Raw genomic sequence first — 23464 nt, 5'->3', positions numbered from 1 at the left:
TAATGACAAATAAACTTACATTTGTTTGCTGCTATAAGTTTTCTACTTTTACCATGTTGATGTTTGTTCTCGTCAGGTCATAAGATCGATTACTGTACTATTTTGATGTGCATATTAAAATTTGTTAGTGAATGGGTTTGAATTACTGTGGTTACATAATCTTTTACTCTCTTTTTATTTCTTTCCACCATTTCACTCCATTGTACTCCTAAAGTCTAGCAAAGTTACTAAGGGATATATGTATTCACGCAAGTTTAGATTATTATCATTATTATAGGTTATGAGATGGTTGATCCAGGTGTTACGTATGCCTGAACACCGATTACCACGACGTGCAATGCTAACCGGTGTTGGGGATGGTTGGAAGAAAGTTAGAGGTGGCCAAACCAAAACGTGGCATCAGTCCACAAAGTCACTAACTTCTAGTCTGAGCCATGTTGGTAGATGCAGACTACTTGGCCGGGGTCCGCGCGACTATCGTAACCAATGGTTGGAGACTCTTGGTGACATGGCTCAGAATCGAACAAAATGGCGTAGGTGTATACACTCTCTATCTGCCCTTAAACTATGAGATTAAAATCGCTTCATACCTTTCTTTCTACGAAATAATTCTTTCTTCCTGTAATATATCCTTATATTCAATCGTTCTTTCATATATTACTACCACTGAATTTACTACTTCTATGAATCCGGTATTCATCTTGTTGTGTTAATGAGGTATGGCAACTTGAACCGATGCATATATGTGCCTGATCCTACGTTTTAGCTGACTGACTAACTGACTGAGGTTATGAGTGTATGTTTTGGAGATATTGTTGAAGTTCCAGTTTTTAAGTCACGAACTGATCGTAGCTGGACCACCACTGAAAACCTGGAAGCACTGGACAGCCATTTCGTCATAGTATGAGGCTATTCAGCAATGAGCATCCACGACCCTGCACACAGAAGTCAAACTCAAGACCTTTGGTTTTTTCGCACTAATGATTAACCTCTAAATCACTTTCTCGGTATCCAACGGTGTTCATTTCTAACTTCAACCCATTCACAATACTGCACAACCCTTATCCATTGTTTTCGGTTGTTAACTGTTTCATCTGACGCGGTTATTTCGATGTATATCGTGTGAGATACTGTTCAACATTTATGTTAAGCGCAATCAGTTTGCCTATGTATTAGTCCAAAAACATGTTCGTTAATTGTTCAGTCATGAGTTTAACAAGGATAGTTGATATCTTATACACAGTGGTTAGGGATTTTGAATGATATAACTCTGTATCGATCACAGTGTCGCAGGTTGATTTATTCTTTATCTTACTCTAGATCTTGGGCTTCCGTATTCCTTCATACATGTCTTTTCGAATTGAATTTTAAGTGTTTAGCCTTATCATTATCATTTTTGTCTATTGCTATTCATTTCGTTATTTTCATTTTTTTGTGCTAATGCTGGTGTTATAAACTTAGGGTAATGCATATTTGTGACAGGCTCTATGTTGAATATGACCAACTGATCATTAATAGTTTATACAATTTTTCTTCATATAAGCAAAAAAGGGAAAAATTTAATCAATTCGAAATCTTTACGACATACTATCGACTGAAATAATACACTGAGCAAAATGTCTTTTTTTTAAAAATTAATATTTACAAGAACAACAATGGGGCATTGGAAAGCAACAATCTAATCACATTTAAACTATTCGCTATCGTATAACTACTCATATATTTTGGACTGTACAATTATATAAGTGGTTTTTACTCTCTCTCTCTCTCTCTCTCTCTCTCTCTCTCTCAGTGAATGCCTTACCATTTGAGCTACTTAGTACAGTTCTATGTCCAATCAGTTTGTGATACAGCTCTACGATCATCCAGTCTCACTTATGATAACTGTTCCACTCCTAACATTTCTAAACCTCCACCAGTGACTATTTCCGACTAGAGTTGCGGAAACATCTTGAATGAAGTCACTGGTGATCCGAATATTATTGTTTATTTGAAGGAATTTTGTGGTTTAATTTGTAGGTTATATTTGTTGCAGACTGACACCATACTAGGACGAAGCAACTGTTCAGTGCTCCCTAGTTCTCAGCAGTAGCCTAACTAAAATCAATGTGCGACCGAATAAAACATTTGAATAATAATATAAATTACAAGAGTTTCTAAATGTTGCAAATCCGAATTAAACGACATAGTTAAATTATTCAATTTCGACATATTGTCTTTTTAATCTGTTACTTTTATTCAGTATTTTCATTTCGTTTGAAAGTAACTTCTAACGGTATTTATTTGATATTCTATCTGGTAATCGTCTTTAGACTATATCTCCATTCGATTAATCACTGATATTCTCATTAGTGCTTTGATAGAAGCTGATAACTATCTAATGAATAGGTAACTGGTGTAAATCACTAATCTAATGAATAACTCTCCAAACTTTAGGGGCAATCCACTCTTTAAACTCACATCTCGCTCACTGTAACATACAAACATTGTACTATTAAAGCTTTGGTATAAAACAAAGTTGTCTCACATTTTTCGTTCCCAACTACTCACTACTTATGAATGTTGAAAATTGTTTATTATCTTATGTTACTAGTAAAATAACAGGGGTAAAAGATATTTTACTAAGCGAAGTACCGCAGTGTGTTCAACATATACACTAACCAAGGTCATAAAATATGTACTATACAAAATTTAGGATAGATCAGTCTTGTCCCATTCAAGTTACACTCCCTTCCCACCTTACTTATGATAATGCAATTATCTTATTGCTATTCTCTTCGTTTTAAATTTTTCTGGGGGTCGTCGAAATTAAATTCGGTTACTTCGTTCTTTCACGTTTTATCTTCTCGCCATCGTCGAAGTTGTTACTCTTCTATGACAATTTTGGATTTTGATGAGAAAATGTGGTTCTAATGGGTTTATCAGAAAAGAACGACTTAGTGTGCGTCTAAAATTTATGGATAAAATATTTTACGATTTCATTTTGAGTAGTTATTAAATAGACTGAGTGGGTTACATATCTCATTAAACTTCAGCATTATTCAGTAGTTCCGTCATACGCAGCTAATGTTGTGAATAACGCATTATGTGAATAAATGTTAAAAACCTGTGTTTTAATGGGAATTACATGTAGTATTTACCACATGAAAACTTTTATCTTTTCTAGACTCTGGTATCTGCCTTCTTGTTACTGGAAAGCGGTTGGTCAACATATCTGCCGATGAAAAGAAACGTACAAATCAACAGCTTAAACTTTATGTTGTTTCCAATCGTGACAATGACTCATCACATCCTAAAGTGAATGACACAAGTGATATTGATTCGGATAATGAAATATATTCAAAGAATCCAGTGTTTCTGAAAAGTCTAAAAAGTAACTACCAGAAACCAATAGATAAAGAAACTATTCAATTTTCTGTAAGCTTCTTTTACCTCTGTAGAATTTCACCCTAAATTACTGACATATATTTTTTCATATTAGTATTTACAGTTAAATCATACTTCACGGATGATGAATTTCAGCGACTTTTAAAGTGCCCTAAAGAGTAAGTAAATCTAACTTTTAGCCTGTCAGGATCCGAGTAATTTAAACAAATAATTTTTCAGTGTGTGGGATTTATAGAGTTTGTAGTATTCTCACAGTTGAAATCACGAAATGATCTTAGCTAGACCACCACTGGAAACCTGGAAGCACTGAACGGCCATTTTGTCCTAGTATGTGACTCATCTGTAGTGGTCATCCACAACTCCCCACACTGAAGTCGAACCAACGACCTTTGGCCTTGTACGCGTGTTGAGTGTGAGATTGTTATAAACTGCACTCATCAGATGAAGGGTTGCACAAGATCATGGGCTGGTTAAAGTTAGACATTAACATCGTTGTATGTCGAGTAAGTGGTTTAAAGGTTAATCATTAGCGCTCGGGACCAAAGGTTCTGGGTCCGATTCTTGTGTTCAGGGTCATGGATACTCCCTGATTAGTAGTCCCATACTAGGATGAAACGGTTGTCCAGTGCTTCCAGGTTTTCAGTGGTAGTCTAGCTGCAATCAAATCGTGATTTCAACCGTAAGAATAATTTATTAGTTAAAAACTCAAAAAGAATTATGAGTAGGTTTGGGTGTTTGATTAATAGTTTTACGGTAAAATTTACAGTTAAAAGTTTGGGTTGGGAGTTGACTTTGGAGTGAGATTATACTTTATACTCTTGTTAATAAGTACTTATGCAAATGGTCATTTGATTTTAAATCTCAAGAACCTATAAGTTATTTTGAGAAATTTATAAATCACATTACAACACGATGTACATTTTAATACTAGTTCTTTATTATTATTATTTTTCGACAACTTAATCACTTTTTCATTATCATTTGATTAATTTGTTCACTATGCTAGTATTTCGCAACTGCAAATTCAATACAGTGAATATGACTACTATCCACTTTTTCACTGCCGCACTAATTAGTACAAAAAGACCAGTATAATAATTAAAGCTTTTTGATGATAACCTCGGTACATCACTTCTAAAGTACATTTTAGCTAATCAATGATTTGGATTGATGAACTAAGTATTTGTCACTAAACATAAATCATAGTAAAATTGTATTGAAAGTCCGCGAATAGAGTTCATACTGGATAATAATGTAATGCTAATAGAAATTCATCTTAATTCAAATTGATTTCCTTTCTTATAAGTTGTACTTGGGGACTACACTTGCCCAACACATTTTGTGATTTACTCGGGTTCATCTCTGTTTTTCAAATTAATCATTTTTATCAATTTTACACATCCTGGTATCTATATATTGGTAAATTTTACTTCGTTCTTACACAAAGTAAAAGCTTACCGTTACTGCGTTTTAAATTTCGCTCAAAACCCGAAGTGTGGCTGTCTTAAATCTGAAAGATTTACCAGTAAATTATACTTTTACTGTTTTAACGATAAAATTTTCTTCGGGACAAATGTGAATACTTGTGATAACTTACTAATTCCTAATAGAATATTTATTCTATAGAGATCTAGTGTTCTCTTATGTGTTATCTTTCACTTTGTATTTCAGTTGTCGATAAAGGACGGTTACTTACCTACATACTTAAGTCTTTTTCTCTTTTTGGAACATTGACCGTTGGTCATAATTTTTTAATCATCCCTGTGCTGCACTCTCCTTTCCAGTTGTTGTCAAGTGCTATTTATTCTTTTTTGATATGTGATTCCATTTGTCTGCACAATATGTTCTTTGATCTGCCTCTTTGCCTTTCATTATGAGGATTCCAAGTTAGGGCTTGTGATGCGATTTGATGATTTCTTCAATGTGTTCTACCCACTTCCAGCGTCTTACCTTAATTTTCTCTTCAGCTGGAAGCTGATTTGTTCTCTGTCACAGCAGGCTTTTACTGACAATATCAAACCAATGGATATAGTGTATCTTACATCTTGGATAATACTGAAAAACTGTTCTTATTATCAGTTTCGTACAGTATCTTTAAATGTTTATTTAATGTTTTACACCATAAATGCTTTACATTTACAATGATGTGATATGAAAGTTGCTTAAAATTTCTAGGTGCATTGTAAGGCAAGTAAGAAAAATTTAGTGATTGGGAGCATTCTTGGGAAATCCATGGAATTGTCGGTACTTGAATGTCAGTGGTTTCTGTTTAGTCATTCTTGGCCGAAATAGCCTTAATAAAAGATTTTATTCATTATTATTTCCCGTACTCTTTGTTCGTTTATTTTTCTTCACACTCTCACCCCTTTTTCCAAATATACGCTTCATTACCCAATTGTCTGAAGACTTCCTACTACGTAATCTCAGTTTTTATGAATGTTGTTTCAGCATCTATATTTTTCAAGTCATTGGCCTACTTCCTATTATGAAACATTGATTCTTATCACAGCTAGTATCCCTGCCGTCATACTACCAAGTTGTACTCTTTACTTATTTTTATTTATGCAATCTATTCCACTGTTATCACTGATTCATAAACTGCCTTGATTGGTTCTATAATTTCGTGTATGCATATAAATATTACTGTATATTAAAGTAAATCCTGATGAGGATCTAATTGAAAACAATATTGTTCGTTTATATCTGTTGTCCTAATTCTTGTGAAAGTTTTATTCAAGGTGTTCAAGGGCCAATTTAGCCTTTGAGTAATACAGAGCAGATCTTTGCTCAATATATCCAGTGTTTGATAGGTGAATGGATAAATTACATGTACCACTAGTGTTATATCTTGAAAAAAAAAGCCAAACAAACGTTTTGTATCCGTTCTGAGATTTTATTAGTCAACAATCTGTTAAGTTATGTGCAATCGACCGTCTCAGTTACTACTGCACATTTTTGTTAGACTAGTCATTGACCACTGACTTTTAAAAAAATTTGTACTTAACAGGAAAGAAATACATTTTAAACAATTCCATTATATTATCCAAGGTGTCTAAAAGATTGTACGTCATAGTTTACATCTTCAAACAGAAGCATGTTATCATATGTTTGGTTGCACAACTTTTTTGTTAAGTGTTTTGTTTTTGTTACTCTTCAGACTTATTTTCTAACTCTTTTGTTCCTCATTACTACTCATTTTACACTAATGCAATAAATCAGTAGTATATATGGTTATGTTAAATAGTTATACTTTTTTTATTATGTAGTTCACTTGAAAATAAAATTCCTAATTTTTAATTCATTTTAGAGTGTCAATTTTACTTTGGAATTTAATAATGTAGATGATGCCATGGAATTTCGGAAGAAAACTCTTCATTTGTCTTCCGGATATCGAACAAAGTTATCGGAATTTAATTATGCTAAGTCATCTAAAGAGCGAACAACCTATGAGATGGGTAAAGAAGCTTTAGCTATTTTGAATTCCTCTTCTTCTGAACAAACGTTTTGGTTACAAAAATATTGGTACGTTCTATATTTGGAGTGTTGTGTGTAGTTTAAAACTTTAGTATTAATATGATCTGCGTTATTTTAATCTCTTGTTATCCCCATATTGTCGTGCTAATCAGGTGTGGGAACTTGTGCCAATGCACATTTTTGCCAGGCTATATATTGATGATTTCTGTCTGTCTGACTTTGAGCTATCACAAGGTTGTATCTACTAGTTGGTAGGAAACTCCAAACGTATGTTTCTTGTTAATCGGCATTCGTTAATATTGTGTACCTGCAATATTAATGGGACTGATCCTTCCTGTAGGATTCGAAACCATATCATCTGGCCTCACAGTCCGAGATGATAACGCAAATTATTATTCGGTCCTTAATTAACCTCCAATGTCTCCGTTAATTTGTGTAGTTGGTAACGACTCGGTCATAGTTTTAAATGAACTTGTTGACTTTTTACAATCTTCATCAAGTTGGGTTAACTCATTTCATAACGCGACGGCAAAATTCTGTCAAGTGATACTAAGTCCTTTTTTAGCGTGGGATGGTTGAAAGATTTAACCTGATGTAGATAACTGAGAAAATTAACAATATGAGGTCAGTGGCTTAAGAAGTGAACTATCAACTTTCTAGTTGTAAGCTCAGATTTTGTTCAATTTATTTCAAGCTGTCGAGTGGTAGAGTCCTTATCTTCCTCATGAACTTACGGTTCACTAACTATTCAAGTAGGTTGACTTTTTGTAGATGGGGATCAACAGACTTAGACCGACTCTTCTAATAGATCAACAAATTTTCATCAAGAATACAAAAATGGTTGATTGATCGTTTGTTATCCTAGAGAGCAGGATGTCTTTCGACCATGAAATCGTGATTCACTTGTGTTCATATGTCTGATTTCAGTTAATACACGTTTTTGCATTGAAACTTTAATATTTAAGTAGTAGTACCCTAATGGCTTTGTTGATTTGATTCAAAGAATAATACAAAGTCGTTTCATCAGTAAAAATCATCTTGAATGAAAGTAATATAGGGGTAGTGTGACAATAGAAGTTTTCATTGTTTTAGACTTTTTTAAAATGCACTTTTCTGTCCAAAAAACATTTCTGGGATAATTGTGTATATGTATATAACATAAAATTGTGTTGCTCTACAAAATAATTTTAATACGTACTAATTTAAAATGATTGTTTTATTCTTAAACTGTCAGTTATGAAACTGATGCTTGTTTGCTAAAATGTTTGACTTTTTTGTGTTACAACATCATATCTATTTCTTCATTACACTGTCTAAATAGCATCTAGTAGAGTTTGTTACACGAGCACTAACTTAGAACCGAATTCATGAAACTTGCGACGAGTAAATAAAATTTTTCAAATTAATTTTTTTTGTCGGTAAATTTTTCAAATGAACCAAAGTAGACTATGTATTACATTTGCCCAACCACTGCCTGCCTCAACGTGCTATGTTTTCTGGTGTAAGAGTAAGTTGGAAGAAGGCTAGGGTCAATCAATACCAACGTAGAGTCTGGGACATATGTACACTGCCTCAAGTTTCCATAACGCATTTACATGACGAGATACCCGTAGAAGGCTAAGTGTGGCCAAACCAAGACACGTGACATCAGTCATTGTCAGTTGGTCCGAGTAGTTTTGTTACTTGATAGATACCTAATTTCGGTTCACTTGATTGTCGTAACCAGTGACTGAACATGTCAGGTGACGTGGTTTATGATCTTACACTAGCGCAGATGTATCTATTCTTTGTCTTTCTTCAGATCTTCAGTTTCAAAATCATCTTATTCTTTTTATTCTATAAATTCATCCTTCTCGAGTTTGTGTCTATGCCTAGTGTTTTCTACCACTCATACTGTTAATATTTCTAATTCTCTGGTGTCCGCTTGATGTCATTTCTCTGTATTGATGCGATGTGTCAACTTGGTCCGATGCACATATGTGTCACGTTATATATTGTATCTAATTTGTTGGCTGAAACTGAACTACAAATAATTCAAATTACTCCATTATCCGGTAAAAGCAATGTTGAGAATAAAATTTCTTTAAGATTCTCGTAGTTGTATAATGTTAATTAGAGAATACATTTTTTTAACTCCAACGATCTTATCTTATGTGTTATATCCTTAACTATGCGATTATCACGAAATACGATTGCCAATCTAGATACACTGACTTGTACGACCAAACTAATGACTCATGCATCAGTACGAGCAGCCTAGAGTTTCGATTGACCCATTTTCCTCATCGCCCTTCCTGTTAAGTCCAGGATGCCAATATCAGCCTCCGCGATACGAATCATATATTTCAAGCATACTTGGTTCATATACAAACAAAATCAGACGACATCACACCATAAAATGGAAAATAACAATTGTATAATATCAAACCAGAAAGTGTTTGTGATTGTTAGAAACTGTTACTAATAAATTGGGAATATCTGAAGAATGGTAAATTGTATGATAATAATCAATAGGTCAAATTAAAGCTTATAATAAGAGTTTATTATCAGAAAGGAGGTTTTGTGGATATTATAGTAATTCAGTAGTTGAATTCATGAGTCAGGTAAAACTAGACTGCCATGGAAAACCTGGAAGCACTGGACGGCCGTTTCATCCTTACGTGTTCGCGCGCGAGACCGAAAGGTCCTGGGTTCGAATCCCGCGAGCGGAATCGTGGATGTGTACTAGTAATGAGTCCTATACTAAGACGAAGCGGCCGTCCGGGGTTTCCGTTGTCGTCTAGACTAATTGACTCCTGAATTCAACTATTAACTATGTAGTTTAGTTTCTTAATTGTTATATAATAAGAATATATGTACAGTATTAATTCATAAATAGTTCTCATAAGTTACCCATAATTTAGTCTTCTCTAGGATGTAACATTACGTATATATAGCTAGAAAATTTTAATTTTTTGAGCTTAATGACTTTATTTTGTTATATATATGGTTATTCCATATCTTATGCTATATTTACCTATTCATATGCCTATCATGCGTCCAGAAGGATAATTTTTGTAAGTTGAACAACGAAAATATGGGTAGACACAAAAAACCTTTCAAACAATTGTATGTGTGTATCCTAATTTTCATTAGCTACTCAGATATTCATCACAGTAAATTTGAAATATTTTCGGTGAAAATTTACCGTTCATATACCTGAAATATTGAAAATTAGGTCATTATAAATTATGATCGATATTGGCTTCAGTTTAATATGAAATTATTTACGTTTCATTAAGATAACCAAATCAACTGTTGGACACAAAAGTACCTACTGATGATACTTAAGAAAAAAGCACACTCTTGTTTGTGGATTATTTGGAAATAAAAAGTGTTTTATTTCAAACATTGTGTTTATTACGAAACTTCAATTTAGTGTTTTTGGAATTAAAGTTTCTAAATCAATTCGAAAATGTTTTTATTCGCTTTTTAATAGGAAACAAATGGAACAGACAACCACTTCATCCTCTATCATTAATACACCTCGATCAGGGGTGAATATCACTAGTTCTGTTGGATTAAATGGTGACAATAAACATAATCGTCATTTAAGTGGATCCTTACCACACAGTACTTCTAATGATACATCTAGTATGAGTGAAACAATAAATATGAATAGTAGTAGTTGTTCCAGTATTGGTTCATTCAATCATAGTGTTAAAATAACACGACAAAATGAAATTGAAAAACTACCTACTACTAACGTTGATGATAATAACAATAATACTAATAATAATGGTTATAACAAAACTAAACTAAAACGATCTGTAAAACATTCAACGAAACTGCGTCATTCCCAATCATCTTCAATATTATATCCATATACGGCAAATCATTTACATGATAATGATGATAATCTACTATCGAATCATTTGATTGACCGATCAGTTCCACTTACTCGAAAGAATTCACCATCAAATCAATTAGATGTGGCTATTCCCTTGAATGATTTACACCGTGTAAGTTATAATACATTTTATTGATATATTTGTTTAATATGATGTGACTTGCTTTTCTATACAATTTTTTATATTCACCAAATATGATTTGTTACATTTTCACTGTACTGTTAACATGATACAGATCTTTTCATGTTAAAGTGAACGTGTGTCTAATTGATAAGTTGACCATTGAAAGTAAATCTGATAAAAAAAATTGATTCTGGTCTTGGGATCTAATCAGTGACACTAACTAGTGGGTAAGTTGGATTCCGGTCAAGTTTCTATTGGACTGAAATATTCGCACATTGATAGTTCGCCTATTAGTAATTAATTTCATATTAAGTTTTTTGTGCTGATTGATCAAATTCTGTTTATCAAGTTTAACATTTAATTCATTTTTGTATTGTTTGTTTGAATCTTCCCACCGATGTTTTGGATTGCAACTCATCAGTTTTTTATTATATGTGAATCTTGTGTGGATTGCCTCGATATTGCCTAAATCTTAAGCATTATAAGGAGAGATGAGTGGTAATCTTAAATTTCAATATTTTTCCGTATGTACATTTTCACTCTGTCTTTCCGAACTATATTCTCTGTTCTTAGCCTCTCTTATCACTACATTATTTCGGTCTCTTTTACTATACACTGTGCTAATTTCATCTTGTCTTGCTAATGTAAAGTAACAATTTGTGCCACTACACATCTATGTTGATGAAGACCGTCTGACTGAAGCTGTCCACAAATTAAGAGAATGCTAGAGCATCTACTTTAGCTACAAATCTTCTCCATCATTTAGAAGAAATATTTTGGTGGATTTATTGTCCGTAAAATAATGGTATATTTCAAAATATATAACACCGTATTTATAACTTAACAGTTTTTATCATTTGTAATAAACCGTGTAAATATGCTTGGTAATCTTTTATTCATTACTTTTAATTCTAGTCAAATTTACTTGTCTATTATTGTGTTCTGAAGGAAGTTTATGTCAGTCCGTCAGGTACAACGTAGGACCAGGCACATATATGCATCGGTCCAAGTTGCCACACCTCATTAGCAGAACAAAGGAAGTTTATGTAAATAGGGTTAGAGCTTTTATTGAATTCAGTTGCTTTTAATCAGGTCTATTTTTTGATTGACATGATGAACTGATCTATGTTATACCATCATTAAAAACCTGAAAACACTGGATGACCGTTTCCTCCTAGTATGGGACTCCTCGACAGTGTGCATCTACAACCCCGTGGATCGTTGAAGTCAAACATTTACACTGTTGGATACCAACTCAGTGGTTAGAGGTTAAGCGTTTTCATGCGGTGTCGAATATCCTTATTCAGTTCGCGCATATGGGGTTGTGGATACCCACTGCTGAGGGGTTTCATATCAGGACGAAACGGCCGTCCAGTGCATCTAGTTTTTCGGTGGTAGTCTAACTTAGATCAGTTCACGATTTCAATGAAAAAAATCATTGAATCGTCTTGTCACAGGTTAAATGAACACATAACAATTTTATACTCACTAATGACTAGCTTTGACAGGAAATTTGCAGAGTTTTACTAGAAAGCCGTGACCAGTGGATTTCAACTGTATCTGATGTGAAACAGTTACCCTCTGAAGACCATGAAACATGTTTGCACACTTTCGTGGATTGATTGATGTTTGACATTAACATCGTTAAATGCTGAATCAGTGGTCCAGAGTTTAAGCGTTTTTCTGAAAGAACGAAGGTTGTGGGTTTGATTTGTGCATACAGAATCATGTATACGCACTGTGAGGAGTCCCATCCTAGTAAAAAACGCCTGTCCACTGCTCCTCGGGTTTTCATTAATGGTCTAACTTATATCAGTCGATGATTTCGATGAAATAATATTTTAGTTCAAACCATAACAATTGTCTATAATTATATAATTGTATTTTCAGTGAACCTGTTATTTTGTTTACTGTTTATTTGTCAAAGAATTCCTGACGGATTTTTTCTATTTTGTTCAGGATTCTAACTAGAAGCCGATTATAAAACACAATATTTCAAGTGTTACAATTATAGATTGTTAGTAATTAAATCTATAGTTTTTAGAATATCCCAATGATATTAATGTATAATGGGAAATTCTATATTCAAAGATTTATTTTAGAAGAACTTAACTCATTCTGTTGATAAGTAGTAAAAACCGCATAATTAGAAGGAGATTAAGATTATTTATCAGAATGTTTTTTGATGTTGACTATATCTTTTAGAATTTCCCCTTTCTTTTCTCGATTTCTTTTATTTCACAGACAGTCACATCAGCACATAGCTGTACGGATCTCACGTCCGATTCTACTATTTACGATGATCATTTGAGTAAAAATAAGAATGAGTAAGAATATGATAAGAATTTTGATTTCTTTTCTTTTCTTCACATCATTTTCATTATGATTAATATTCTTAATTGATACTCTTTGCCATTACTTACTTACTTACTTACGCCTTTTACTCCTCGTGAAGGAGCATAGGCCACTCACCAGCATTCTCCATCCAACCCTGTCCTGGGCAATCCTTTCCAGCTCCGTCCAGTTGTAATTCATCCTTTTCATATCTGCTTCTATTATCCGACGCAATGTGTTCTTTGGCCTTCCTCTTTTTCGCTTCCCTTCAGGGTTCCAAGTTAGGGCTTGCCTCGTGATGCAGTTTGACGATTTGCGTAATGTATGTCCTATCCATTTCCATCGTCTTTTCCTAATTTCTTCTTCAGCTGGAAGTTGGTTTGTTCTCTCCCACAGAAGGCTATTGCTGATGGTATCCGGCCAGTGGATGTTGAGTATCTTGCGTAGGCAGCTATTTATAAATACTTGTACTTTCTTGATTGTGGTTGTTGTAGTTCTCCAAGTTTCAGCTCCATACAGTAGAACTGCCTTGACGTTCGTATTGAAGATTCTCACTTTGATATTGGTTGAAAGTTGTTTTGAGTTCCATATGTTCTTCAATTGTAGGAATGCGACCCTTGCTTTGCCGATCCTCGCCTTTACGTCTGCATCTGAACCTCCTTGTTCATCGATGATACTTCCCAGGTATGTGAAGGACTCTACATCTTCCAGAGTTTCGCCATCAAGAGTGATTGGATTGCTGTTCTCCGCCTTGAATTTGAGGACCTTGGTTTTCCCTTTGTGTATGCTGAGGCCTACTGATGCAGAGACTGCTGCTACACTGGCTGTCTTCATCTGCATCTGTTCGTGTGTACGTGATAGGAGGGCTAGGTCGTCTGCGAAGTCCAAATCGTCTAATTGGTTCTGAGCTGTCCATTGTATTCCGTGTTTTCCTTCAGATGTTGAGGTCTTCATAATCCAGTCGACCACCAGAAGAAAGAGGAAGGGAGAGAGTAAACAGCCTTGTCTGACTCCAGTCCTTACTTGGAATGCATCTGTCAGCTGTCCTCCATGCACTACTTTGCACTGTAGTCCGTCGTATGAGTTCCGGATAATGTTGACAATCTTCTGAGGAACTCCGTAGTGTCGAAGAAGTTTCCATAATGTCCTCCTATCTACACTGTCGAATGCCTTTTCATAATCAATGAAGTTGATGTATAGTGATGAGTTCCACTCAACTGATTGTTCGACGATGATCCGTAGTGTTGCAATTTGGTCTGTGCACGACCGATCCTTACGGAATCCAGCTTGTTGATCTCGAAGTTGGGCGTCTACTGCATCCTTCATCCGGTTTAGCAACACTCTGTTGAAGACTTTCCCTGGTATTGACAGTAGTGTAATGCCTCTGTAGTTTTCACATTTGCTCAGATCTCCTTTCTTTGGAATCTTGACGAGGTGTCCTTCTTTCCAGTCCATTGGCACTTGTTCCTCCTCCCAAATCTTTTTGAATAGAAGGTATAGCATGCTTGTGGTTGCTTCGATGTCTGATTTCAGTGCTTCAGCTGGTATGTTGTCGGGTCCTGCTGCTTTCCCGTTCTTGATTTGTCTGACGGCCATTCTAATTTCTTCCTTCGTTGGTGGGTTGACATCTATAGGAAGATCTATGTGTGCTGCTTCGATGTCCGGTGGATTCATTGGAGCCGGCCTATTCACGAGTTCCTCGAAGTATTCTACCCATCTGTTACACTGTTGTTGAATTTCGGTGATTGGCTTGCCTTCTTTGTCTTTGACCGGCCTCTCTGGTTTACTGTATTTCCCTGCTAGTTTCTTCGTTGTATCGTGAAGCTGTTTCATATTTCCTTCTCTAGCAGCTTTTTCTGCCGTCGTTGCTAGTTCTTCCACGTATTTCTTCTTGTCGGCTCTAATGCTCCTCTTCACTTGTTTGTTTGCTTCTATGTATTCAGCTTGTGCTTGGACTTTCTCTGTTCGTGTTCGGCTGTTGTTAATTGCTGCCTTCTTGTTCTTCCTTTCTTTGATCTTGTCCAGTGTTTCTATAGAGATCCATTCCTTATGATGGTGTTTCTTTAGGCCCAGAACCTCTTGACACGTTGAAGTTAATGCTTCCTTGATGCCTTTCCAGTTGTCCTCCATAGTAGTTTCTTCTTCATTCAGTAGATCTTGTAAGGCTTGAAACCTGTTGTTGAGAGCTATCTTGAATTCATTGAGTTTGTCAGTATCTCGAAGGAAGGCTGTATTGAACCTTTGTAGTGCTGTTTGTCCACTTGTCCAGTTCTTTTTAGCTTCAGTTTTAAATTGGCTACAACTAGGTGGTGATCTGAAGCTACGTCAGCACCTCTCCTGGTTCTCACATCTTCCATTGTCCTTCGGAATTTTTGTTGATGCAAATATGATCGATTTGGTTCTCTGTAGTGTGGTCCGGTGAGATCCATGTAGCCTTGTGTATACGTTTGTGTGAAAATATTGTGCCTCCTATGACTAATTTGTTGAATGCACACAGATTTACAAATCTTTCTCCATTTTCGTTTCTTTCTCCCAGTCCATGTCGTCCCATAATATCTCCATATCCAGTGTTGTCTATTCCGACTTTGGCATTTAGATCTCCCATCAGAATAGTTAGGTCCTTTCTTGAGCATTTCTCAATGATTGACTGCAGCCGCTCGTAGAACTGATCTTTAATGTCGTCGTTGCTATCATTGGTGGGTGCATAACATTGGATAATATTCATTAAGATCCCCTCCTTCTTTGTTTTGAATGGTGCTTTGATGATTCTGGATCCGTGAGATTCCCATCCTACAAGTGCATTTCGTGCTACTTTGGACAGCATAAGAGCGACTCCCTGAGTGTGTGGAGCATTTTCCTCTTCGTGACCGGAGTATAGCAGCATCTCTCCCGTAGCTAGCCTTTTCTGTCCAGCTTGGGTCCAGTGGGTTTCGCTGATTCCCAGTACTGCTAAGTTGTATCTCCTCATTTCCATTGCTATTTGACTGGTCTTCCCGGTTTCCCACATTGTTCGAACGTTCCATGTACCTATAAAAATTTTTGCTCTAGTTGTTAGAAGGGGCATCGGCCTCGTGGCTTCCGAACGAACTCGGCTTTCACCATGAAGCGTCATAATTCTTCTAACTCCCAGGGCAGAGTTTAAATGGTTTGGATTATTTTTTGTGGTAAGCGTTTTTTTAGCGAGTTAGATTTTCTACGGGATGGGGACGCTAACCCCATGCCCAACCCTCCTCCTTTATCCGGGCTTGGGACCGGCAGTAACCCTGTTAGAGCTACAGGCGGAGTTACTCTTTGCCATACTTTTTGATTTTTGATAAATTCCGTGCTGAATGTAATCTGTTAGTCTAGACTAAAACAGATATATATATGTTTATAAATAACATGAAATCCAATCTGTAAATTATTGCGTACAGGATTATGTCGACTAGTTGAATTTTTTTTAGTTCCAGTTCTAATATAAGAATCTGTGATTTCAATAGAGTTCAGTCATTTAGGATTTGTGACAATTACTACCAAAGCTATAGGTGTTGGTTGAGTAATATTGCAAATTGGCTGGAGTTCTAGGTTTGAACTATTGGATTCCAACTTGATAGTGCTAAATGATCATTACTTGACCTGAAAGCCCTTTGTTCTATGCTTGATGAGGTTGTGGATGCATACTATTAAGTAATCATATACTTGGACGAAATAATTATCCAATGGTTCCTGGTTTTCTAACTAAAATTAGTCGTTGATGTAAAACTACATAATTAAAATATATTATAGTAGAAAAAAAAACAGTAATTTGATTCTAAAAGAGTGATTAAATAAATAACAAGGAATCGCTCAAGATTTTAATCATAATTAAAAATGAATAAATTTGCATCAATATGATTGATATCATCAACTATTTCTACTGAATAATTTTTGTATTGTTTTAGAAAATGAGAGGACGGAAACTGACTGTCTATCGCTAAAGTCAGGTTGGTGGATACGGAGAATCCACGTAGAGGGGTTGGAAAACTCTAATTTCAAACCACTTGTGCACATGGGCTCCAGAATCCTAACGGACCAAATGGTATATGAACCTATTGTTGGTGATCGACTAGTATGGGACAGCATCTTGTGACGTCGATCGACTGTGATGTTGATTAGAGGTGTAGGTGAAATACTTAGGGAATGGTCCCGTTAGAAAATCATCTTAATGTGGTATCGCATACTTTTAAGTGTTAATACTATATGGAGTTAGAATCGCTTCAAATATTTCACATTTATTGCATGATTTCTAGTTTGTAAATACACTCAGCAATTGTATTGTCTCATATTCTTGTAGACATAAAAGGGTACTTCAATTATACTCCAAAGGAACTCAATTTTTGACGGATACAACCTACAGATTAAACTAACCATCATTAAACCTATTGAATTGAATTGTTAAATTTGCTCACATTTCTAACAGTCAGAATCATTTTTAAGATATCAAGTTGTTTAACTCAAAAAATAATATGATTTAGTATCAATGCTTTCAAATCTACTCAAAATTCAACATCATATTTTATTGTAATCTCTTTAACACAATGTATAATATCGCCTTATTTTCATTTGATTCTATAAGATATCTAGAACCACGTGTTTTTCGGGCACGATTCAATCAAGCTGGTAATATTATTCAAAGAAAATTAATTGAACGTATGCATGAATATTCTAAGATTGAAAAAATTCGCATTTATGTCGGTACATGGAATGTGAATGGTCGAAGTGATACTACTGGTAATATACAATTGGATAAATGGCTTATATCACCTAACGGTCAACCACCTGCTGACATTTATGTATTTGGGTAATTTCACCTTCAATTCTGAAGATTTATCGTTATCTTTTCTTTTGTGAAACACTGGTGTCATCTGAAGAAAAACATCCCGTTGGGAATTTATAAAAATTAAAGAACTTTGGAACCATCTTGTTTGTGTACTTCGTTTTGTGCCCTTCCACCGCCTGGTTTGGCTACCGTATTCGCATCCTACAGTAAAGCAAACTCACTATACAAATGAGAGCACTGAATGAGATAAAGGGTTTGATTGTTTAACCGAATTATAATGTACACAAATTATATATCTATAGATTTGTGATTTCAATCTAGACATGTACATATCTGAGATCTTCAGTCGGTCCATAATTGGCTTCTTCCGATTTCTTTGCTCGTTTATAATCTTTCATCCACCGCTTGATTCTTAGATATCATGTGAACACAAGCACTTGATGTATCTCTGCCCCCTCAGTGGAAACTGTTCAGCCAATGTATACTCGTGACTAGCATATATAGGATAATGGACTAAATAATTTTGTCTCTCGATATATATATGGAACAGTACCTCAATGGTTATGTCAATCAACTATCAACAGATGAGTCCCTGGTTCGAAACCTGCTTTATGCACATTGGTCTGGGTAAACGGTTAGTATCACAACCTTCACATTTAGCGTAGGTCTGCGATGTGTAGTAGTGAAACTAAATATGATTGGTCACTGTGTGTGAACAAACATTCACTCAATTTAATGATGATTAAATATGTAACTTCCTTTTCTCTTAATAATTTCTGCTCCGAACTGACTGAGAGTGATCGCCTGTAAATGTGTTGAATAGAGTATTGCCTAGCGTTACTCTGGTTCTCTATTTTGATCATAAATTAGATGTCTGATGTGACGTGATCTAATCAATTTATGATGTATTGTTCGAGTACCCCAATTTAGCGATATTATAAACTCAGTCACCTTGACCAGTCTCATTCTCGTATAATCATTTTACCATAGTAGCGTAGGATATCGCGAAACAAAAAAATATTTAAATTCATTCTTCATCTCAAACTCTTAGTCAGGTTTACGAGTGTCTACTGTAGAATTGACATATATTATTCAAATACATTATATAATTATTTTTAGTTCAACATTTCCTTAGGTGGTTTCGTTTAAATGTCAGGGCGGTCTGCTTGATCATCTGGGCTACCTGTTCCTGCCATCTAGATATTTCAACAAGTTATCTGTTTTTGTTTGTTTTAATATATCATTATGTTTATTAATCGCATAACCTATTCTACTGCGTTTCTGAAAAGTGTACAATCTTTCGTTGTCAAAGTTACAAAAAACTCAATAAGAGACAATGTGGTTGCTGGCAATATACAACGGAAAGAATGCACATTATTCAGATGTTCATTTAGTGAACTGCTAACATCTAACTGGCGATCACTCAATATTTATCGCGAGGACCGACCAAGAAGAAGGAAACGGAAACTTGTTGAACTACTTTACGCTGAGAATTCTATATTGTACCAATAATATAATATTAAATAAAGCTAATAATAATAATAATAATAATAATAATAATAATAATAATAATAATAATAATAATAATAATAATAATAATGATTTTATAGAATTTAGTTAATTAATGCAACTCTAAAATCGTCTGTCAATCTTTACTCAAATCGGTTGACATTACTTTTACGTTTGTCTACGAATTTTATATTTGATCGTAAAATATTTTAACTGAATTATTAAATTAGAATACTGTTGTTAGTTTGTTTAGTCAAAATAAATGGAATTGTAAATTGCTTCTGCTTGTTTGATCAACTTGGTAATTAACCTTTAAATATATTTTATTGGTCGAATTCACGAGTCGATCTAAGCTAAAACACCATTGGAAATCTGGAATCACTAGACGACCGTTTTGTCCTAATAGTGCTCATCCACGACCTTACATACGGGGATCACACTCAGGACCTTCAGTCTTGCATACGAACGCTTAACCTCTAGATCAATGAACCAGCATTCGGTGGTGTTAATATCGAACTTCGAACGATCCATCCAGTGCTTCCAAATTTTCAACAGTGGTCTGGCTTAAATAGACTTGCGAATTCAACTATTAAAATTATTACAATCTCCACAAATCCGCATTCCTTAAATAAATTTTCTAAAATCTTAGTTCAATAATCTACAGTATCTTAATGGTTCAAACGTATTGGACCAAGTTATTTTCTTCTAAATAAAAAGGAAAGTGTATTTCTATTTTTAGAATTTTTCTATTTTTCATTGTTTGAGGTCTTAGTATCTCAATTTTTTTTTATTATTCTGTCATTCATTCATTTTACCATAGGTTTCAAGAAATGGATTTAAGTTTCAGTGTAATTACTCTAAATAAAACTAGCTCTACTGGACCCGAAGAACGATGGATTCAACAATTAGAAGAAGCTTTAGGTGGTTTACTCAAACGACCTTCATCACATTCTGTTTGGGCTCAAAGAACAGGTTCTGTAAAATCATACGCTGCTCAATGGTCTCATTATACAGGAGGTGGCTATTTACGAGTGGAACGTGTTCGCCTAGCCGGAATCATAATGATTGTTTACATATCAGCTCGTTTATCTTCTCATTTACGTCGTGAAGAAATCTCTTGTCAAGTTGTACCAACAGGTGTTTTCAACGTGATGGTTAGTGCTTTGTCATTGTCACTAGAATTCGTCATTTTTCCCCTTCATAATCTACTGATCATCTGAAATTGTAATTGGGATTGTTGATGGATGACTTCTTTTCTTTTTCACATTAGCATAAAAAAGTTTACTGCACAAACACTTAGAAGTTTTTGAATATCATAACTCGTGATCGAATAACTTGGGCAATATTGTACTGACCATTATACTGCTTGTCTACAAACGATCTGGTTAATTCATATGGAATAGTTAGTTCTTTTTCATTTATTGGTTCATCAATCTGGATCTGGCGAGTTTTATGAATTATGCACTTAAGATTGTATGAACATGGTTTGTAAACGTTAAAATGCTGATCGATCAATACTGTACAATGATACGAAATGTGACTGAATCTTGAGTGACATAGCTCAGAATTAACCACAATAGCTGAGGTGCATTTTTTCTACTTTTCTTTCTTAAGTCTGGATATTCCTTCATGCGCATACCTTTTCACTTTGTCTTTTCGAAATATATTCTCAATGCTTAGTTTTTCTTATCAGTATTTCTATTAGATTACATCGGTCACTTTTATTACTCAGTTATTTTCATTTTGTTTTACTACTGGTGATATGATAACATGGGTCCTATAGGCTCCATGGTGATTACAACTTACGAATAACTTCAGGTCCATATCCTTCCTTCTTTCTTTTTTTAATTTCAGGGTAATAAAGGTGGTGTTGGCATTCGATTGACCATATTTAATTCTTCTTTATGTTTTGTTAATTGTCATTTGGCTGCAGGTGAAGCGAATCTTGATCGTCGTAATCAAGATTTTCGAGAAATTACACGTAAAATGTTATTTGAATTTCCAATGAACTCGAAAAATCCCATACAATCATCTGAAAAAGCGTTTATTTCAGATCATGAGTAAGTTTTCATTATTTCAATTGTATTCATTTTTCTTTGAATTTTTTAAAAGTAGATGTTGACACTTTATTTATGTTATAAATCGTCTATAAGATGAGATTAATGTGATTTGTAGTCCATCACTAGCAACGATACACCTATTCTATATAAGACTTGAAAAAATATCTATATTGAGGCAATCCGCACAGCATCCATGATTTGGAGAGCCAATCAGAATTAGCCTAATAAGAAGGCCAGTCAATGGCAATCAGAAGTGACCTAAAGAACGAATGTATTTAATTAGCTAATAAATGGATCAATTTCTTAAAAATTAGTGGTATACATATGAATGAGTATTTGTGCATTTTTTTTGTAGCACAATACTTTTTTTCACTCTTGTGTTCTTGCTCAAATAGTCAGTTGGGTGGGTAGCGCGTAGCACTCCGTCTATCAGTATCAGATTTTGTACACCACCCGTCACAACACTATGTGTATCTCAACAAAGACTGACTAAAATGCAGTCGAGATTATTATTAACGAGATAATTACATCACTTTTCAATAATAATATTATTATTATACTCATTGTATAAGCGAGTAAGTTATCTGGACTCAATAATTCAGTGAATATTACGTTGTGCGTTTAGAATGAAGGTTACTGAATTTGAGTTGCGGGTGTGAACGCCAGCACTAGGATGGAGGCATATGTAACTGTTAAGTTACAAATAAGACAAAATCCTCATCTTAGTTTCCTCTGCTCACCACAATCCACCTATTCTATATAGCCTGTAATGTTTTTCGCTTCTCGATTTTCGATTTTCGTCGTACATTTCATGAGTATAAATATACTATTTGGTAGTAACACTTTAAACATGAAGTAAGTGTTGATGTTGTCCAGAATAATAATATGAAAGCTCTACAATTAAATCACCTAAATCGGAGAACCCAACGCCGCTACCATGAAACACTGTCAACAATTGACTGAATCTCACTTTAGCGCTATTTTAACGAAAACTGACAACTAATGTGTGTATTATCCTTTACAGTATTAACTTTATACAAATTCATTATCGTATCAATATAATTAATCCAGTAATGAAAGAATAGCTCATTGATCTATTAAAAAGAATGAAATCAGTTCTCAGTGAAGATAACTTTCGTTTTTTGAAACTGTACAATCGTAATATTTATAGATTACTTTCTTTACATTTAGTAATCTATAGTAAAATTCCCTGTAAATACAATTGTGCAACTTCGAAAAATGATATCATCGAAAAAGGAATTTGTCTTCATTCTTTTTAATCCGATCACATTTAATCTTGATTAAACTCACTGGATTATACTCCTTGAATAACATTTTCAAACCCTAATCTTTCCGATTACTGCTTATACTCTTACTACCTCTACCACTACGGGATTTGAATCGACAACTGCATTTCTGTGCTAATGTGGTACGGTAACTCGAACTGATGTACGTACGTACGTACGAATTTCTAAATTGTTACTGATTGACTGACTGATAAAATTATGCGGAGGTAATTGTTACGTCAGTTCTGACTAACACATATTTAGTTATTATTTTTTAAATTCATATATATATACATATATATATCACATTTATTCATGTAAAACAATACAGTTTATACTTTGAAGCTGTTAATTTCAATAAAAGTAAACTGTCTACATTCTTATGTCTATACTTTTAAAACTATAATTAGCTCTTATGTATTTTTTGTTTTTACAATTAAGAGAAATATCCTACTTGATTACTGTTTTTCATCATACAGAAGTTTGTTAACTATGATAAATTTTATTCGGATTTTGTTCGAGTTATTACTTAAAATACTCCAGAAAGTTGAGTTAATCAGCTAACCATGGTAAACAGTGTAGAAATTAGAATCTGAATTCAAT

General features: G+C 34.5%; 1 protein-coding gene across 1 annotated transcript in view; it reads left to right on the top strand.

Moving 5' to 3' along the window:
• INPP5B_3 (Type II inositol 1,4,5-trisphosphate 5-phosphatase) overlaps positions 1 to 23464 on the top strand; it is a gene marked incomplete at its 3' end in the record, with an annotated part of 50759 nt that overhangs the window by 5603 nt on the left and 21692 nt on the right. Inside the window, exons 4-10 of the mRNA XM_012937050.3 lie at positions 3167 to 3417; positions 6695 to 6909; positions 10340 to 10862; positions 13119 to 13201; positions 17803 to 18027; positions 20336 to 20669; positions 21370 to 21575. Coding sequence (XP_012792504.1) covers positions 3167 to 3417; positions 6695 to 6909; positions 10340 to 10862; positions 13119 to 13201; positions 17803 to 18027; positions 20336 to 20669; positions 21370 to 21575 — 1837 coding nt within the window. The remainder of the gene's footprint in view (positions 1 to 3166; positions 3418 to 6694; positions 6910 to 10339; positions 10863 to 13118; positions 13202 to 17802; positions 18028 to 20335; positions 20670 to 21369; positions 21576 to 23464) is intronic.

The sequence above is a fragment of the Schistosoma haematobium genome, chromosome 6 (genome assembly GCF_000699445.3).
Source record: "Schistosoma haematobium chromosome 6, whole genome shotgun sequence".
Taxonomy (NCBI): Eukaryota; Metazoa; Platyhelminthes; class Trematoda; order Strigeidida; family Schistosomatidae; genus Schistosoma; species Schistosoma haematobium.
This window is presented reverse-complemented; position numbering and strand designations above follow the sequence as displayed.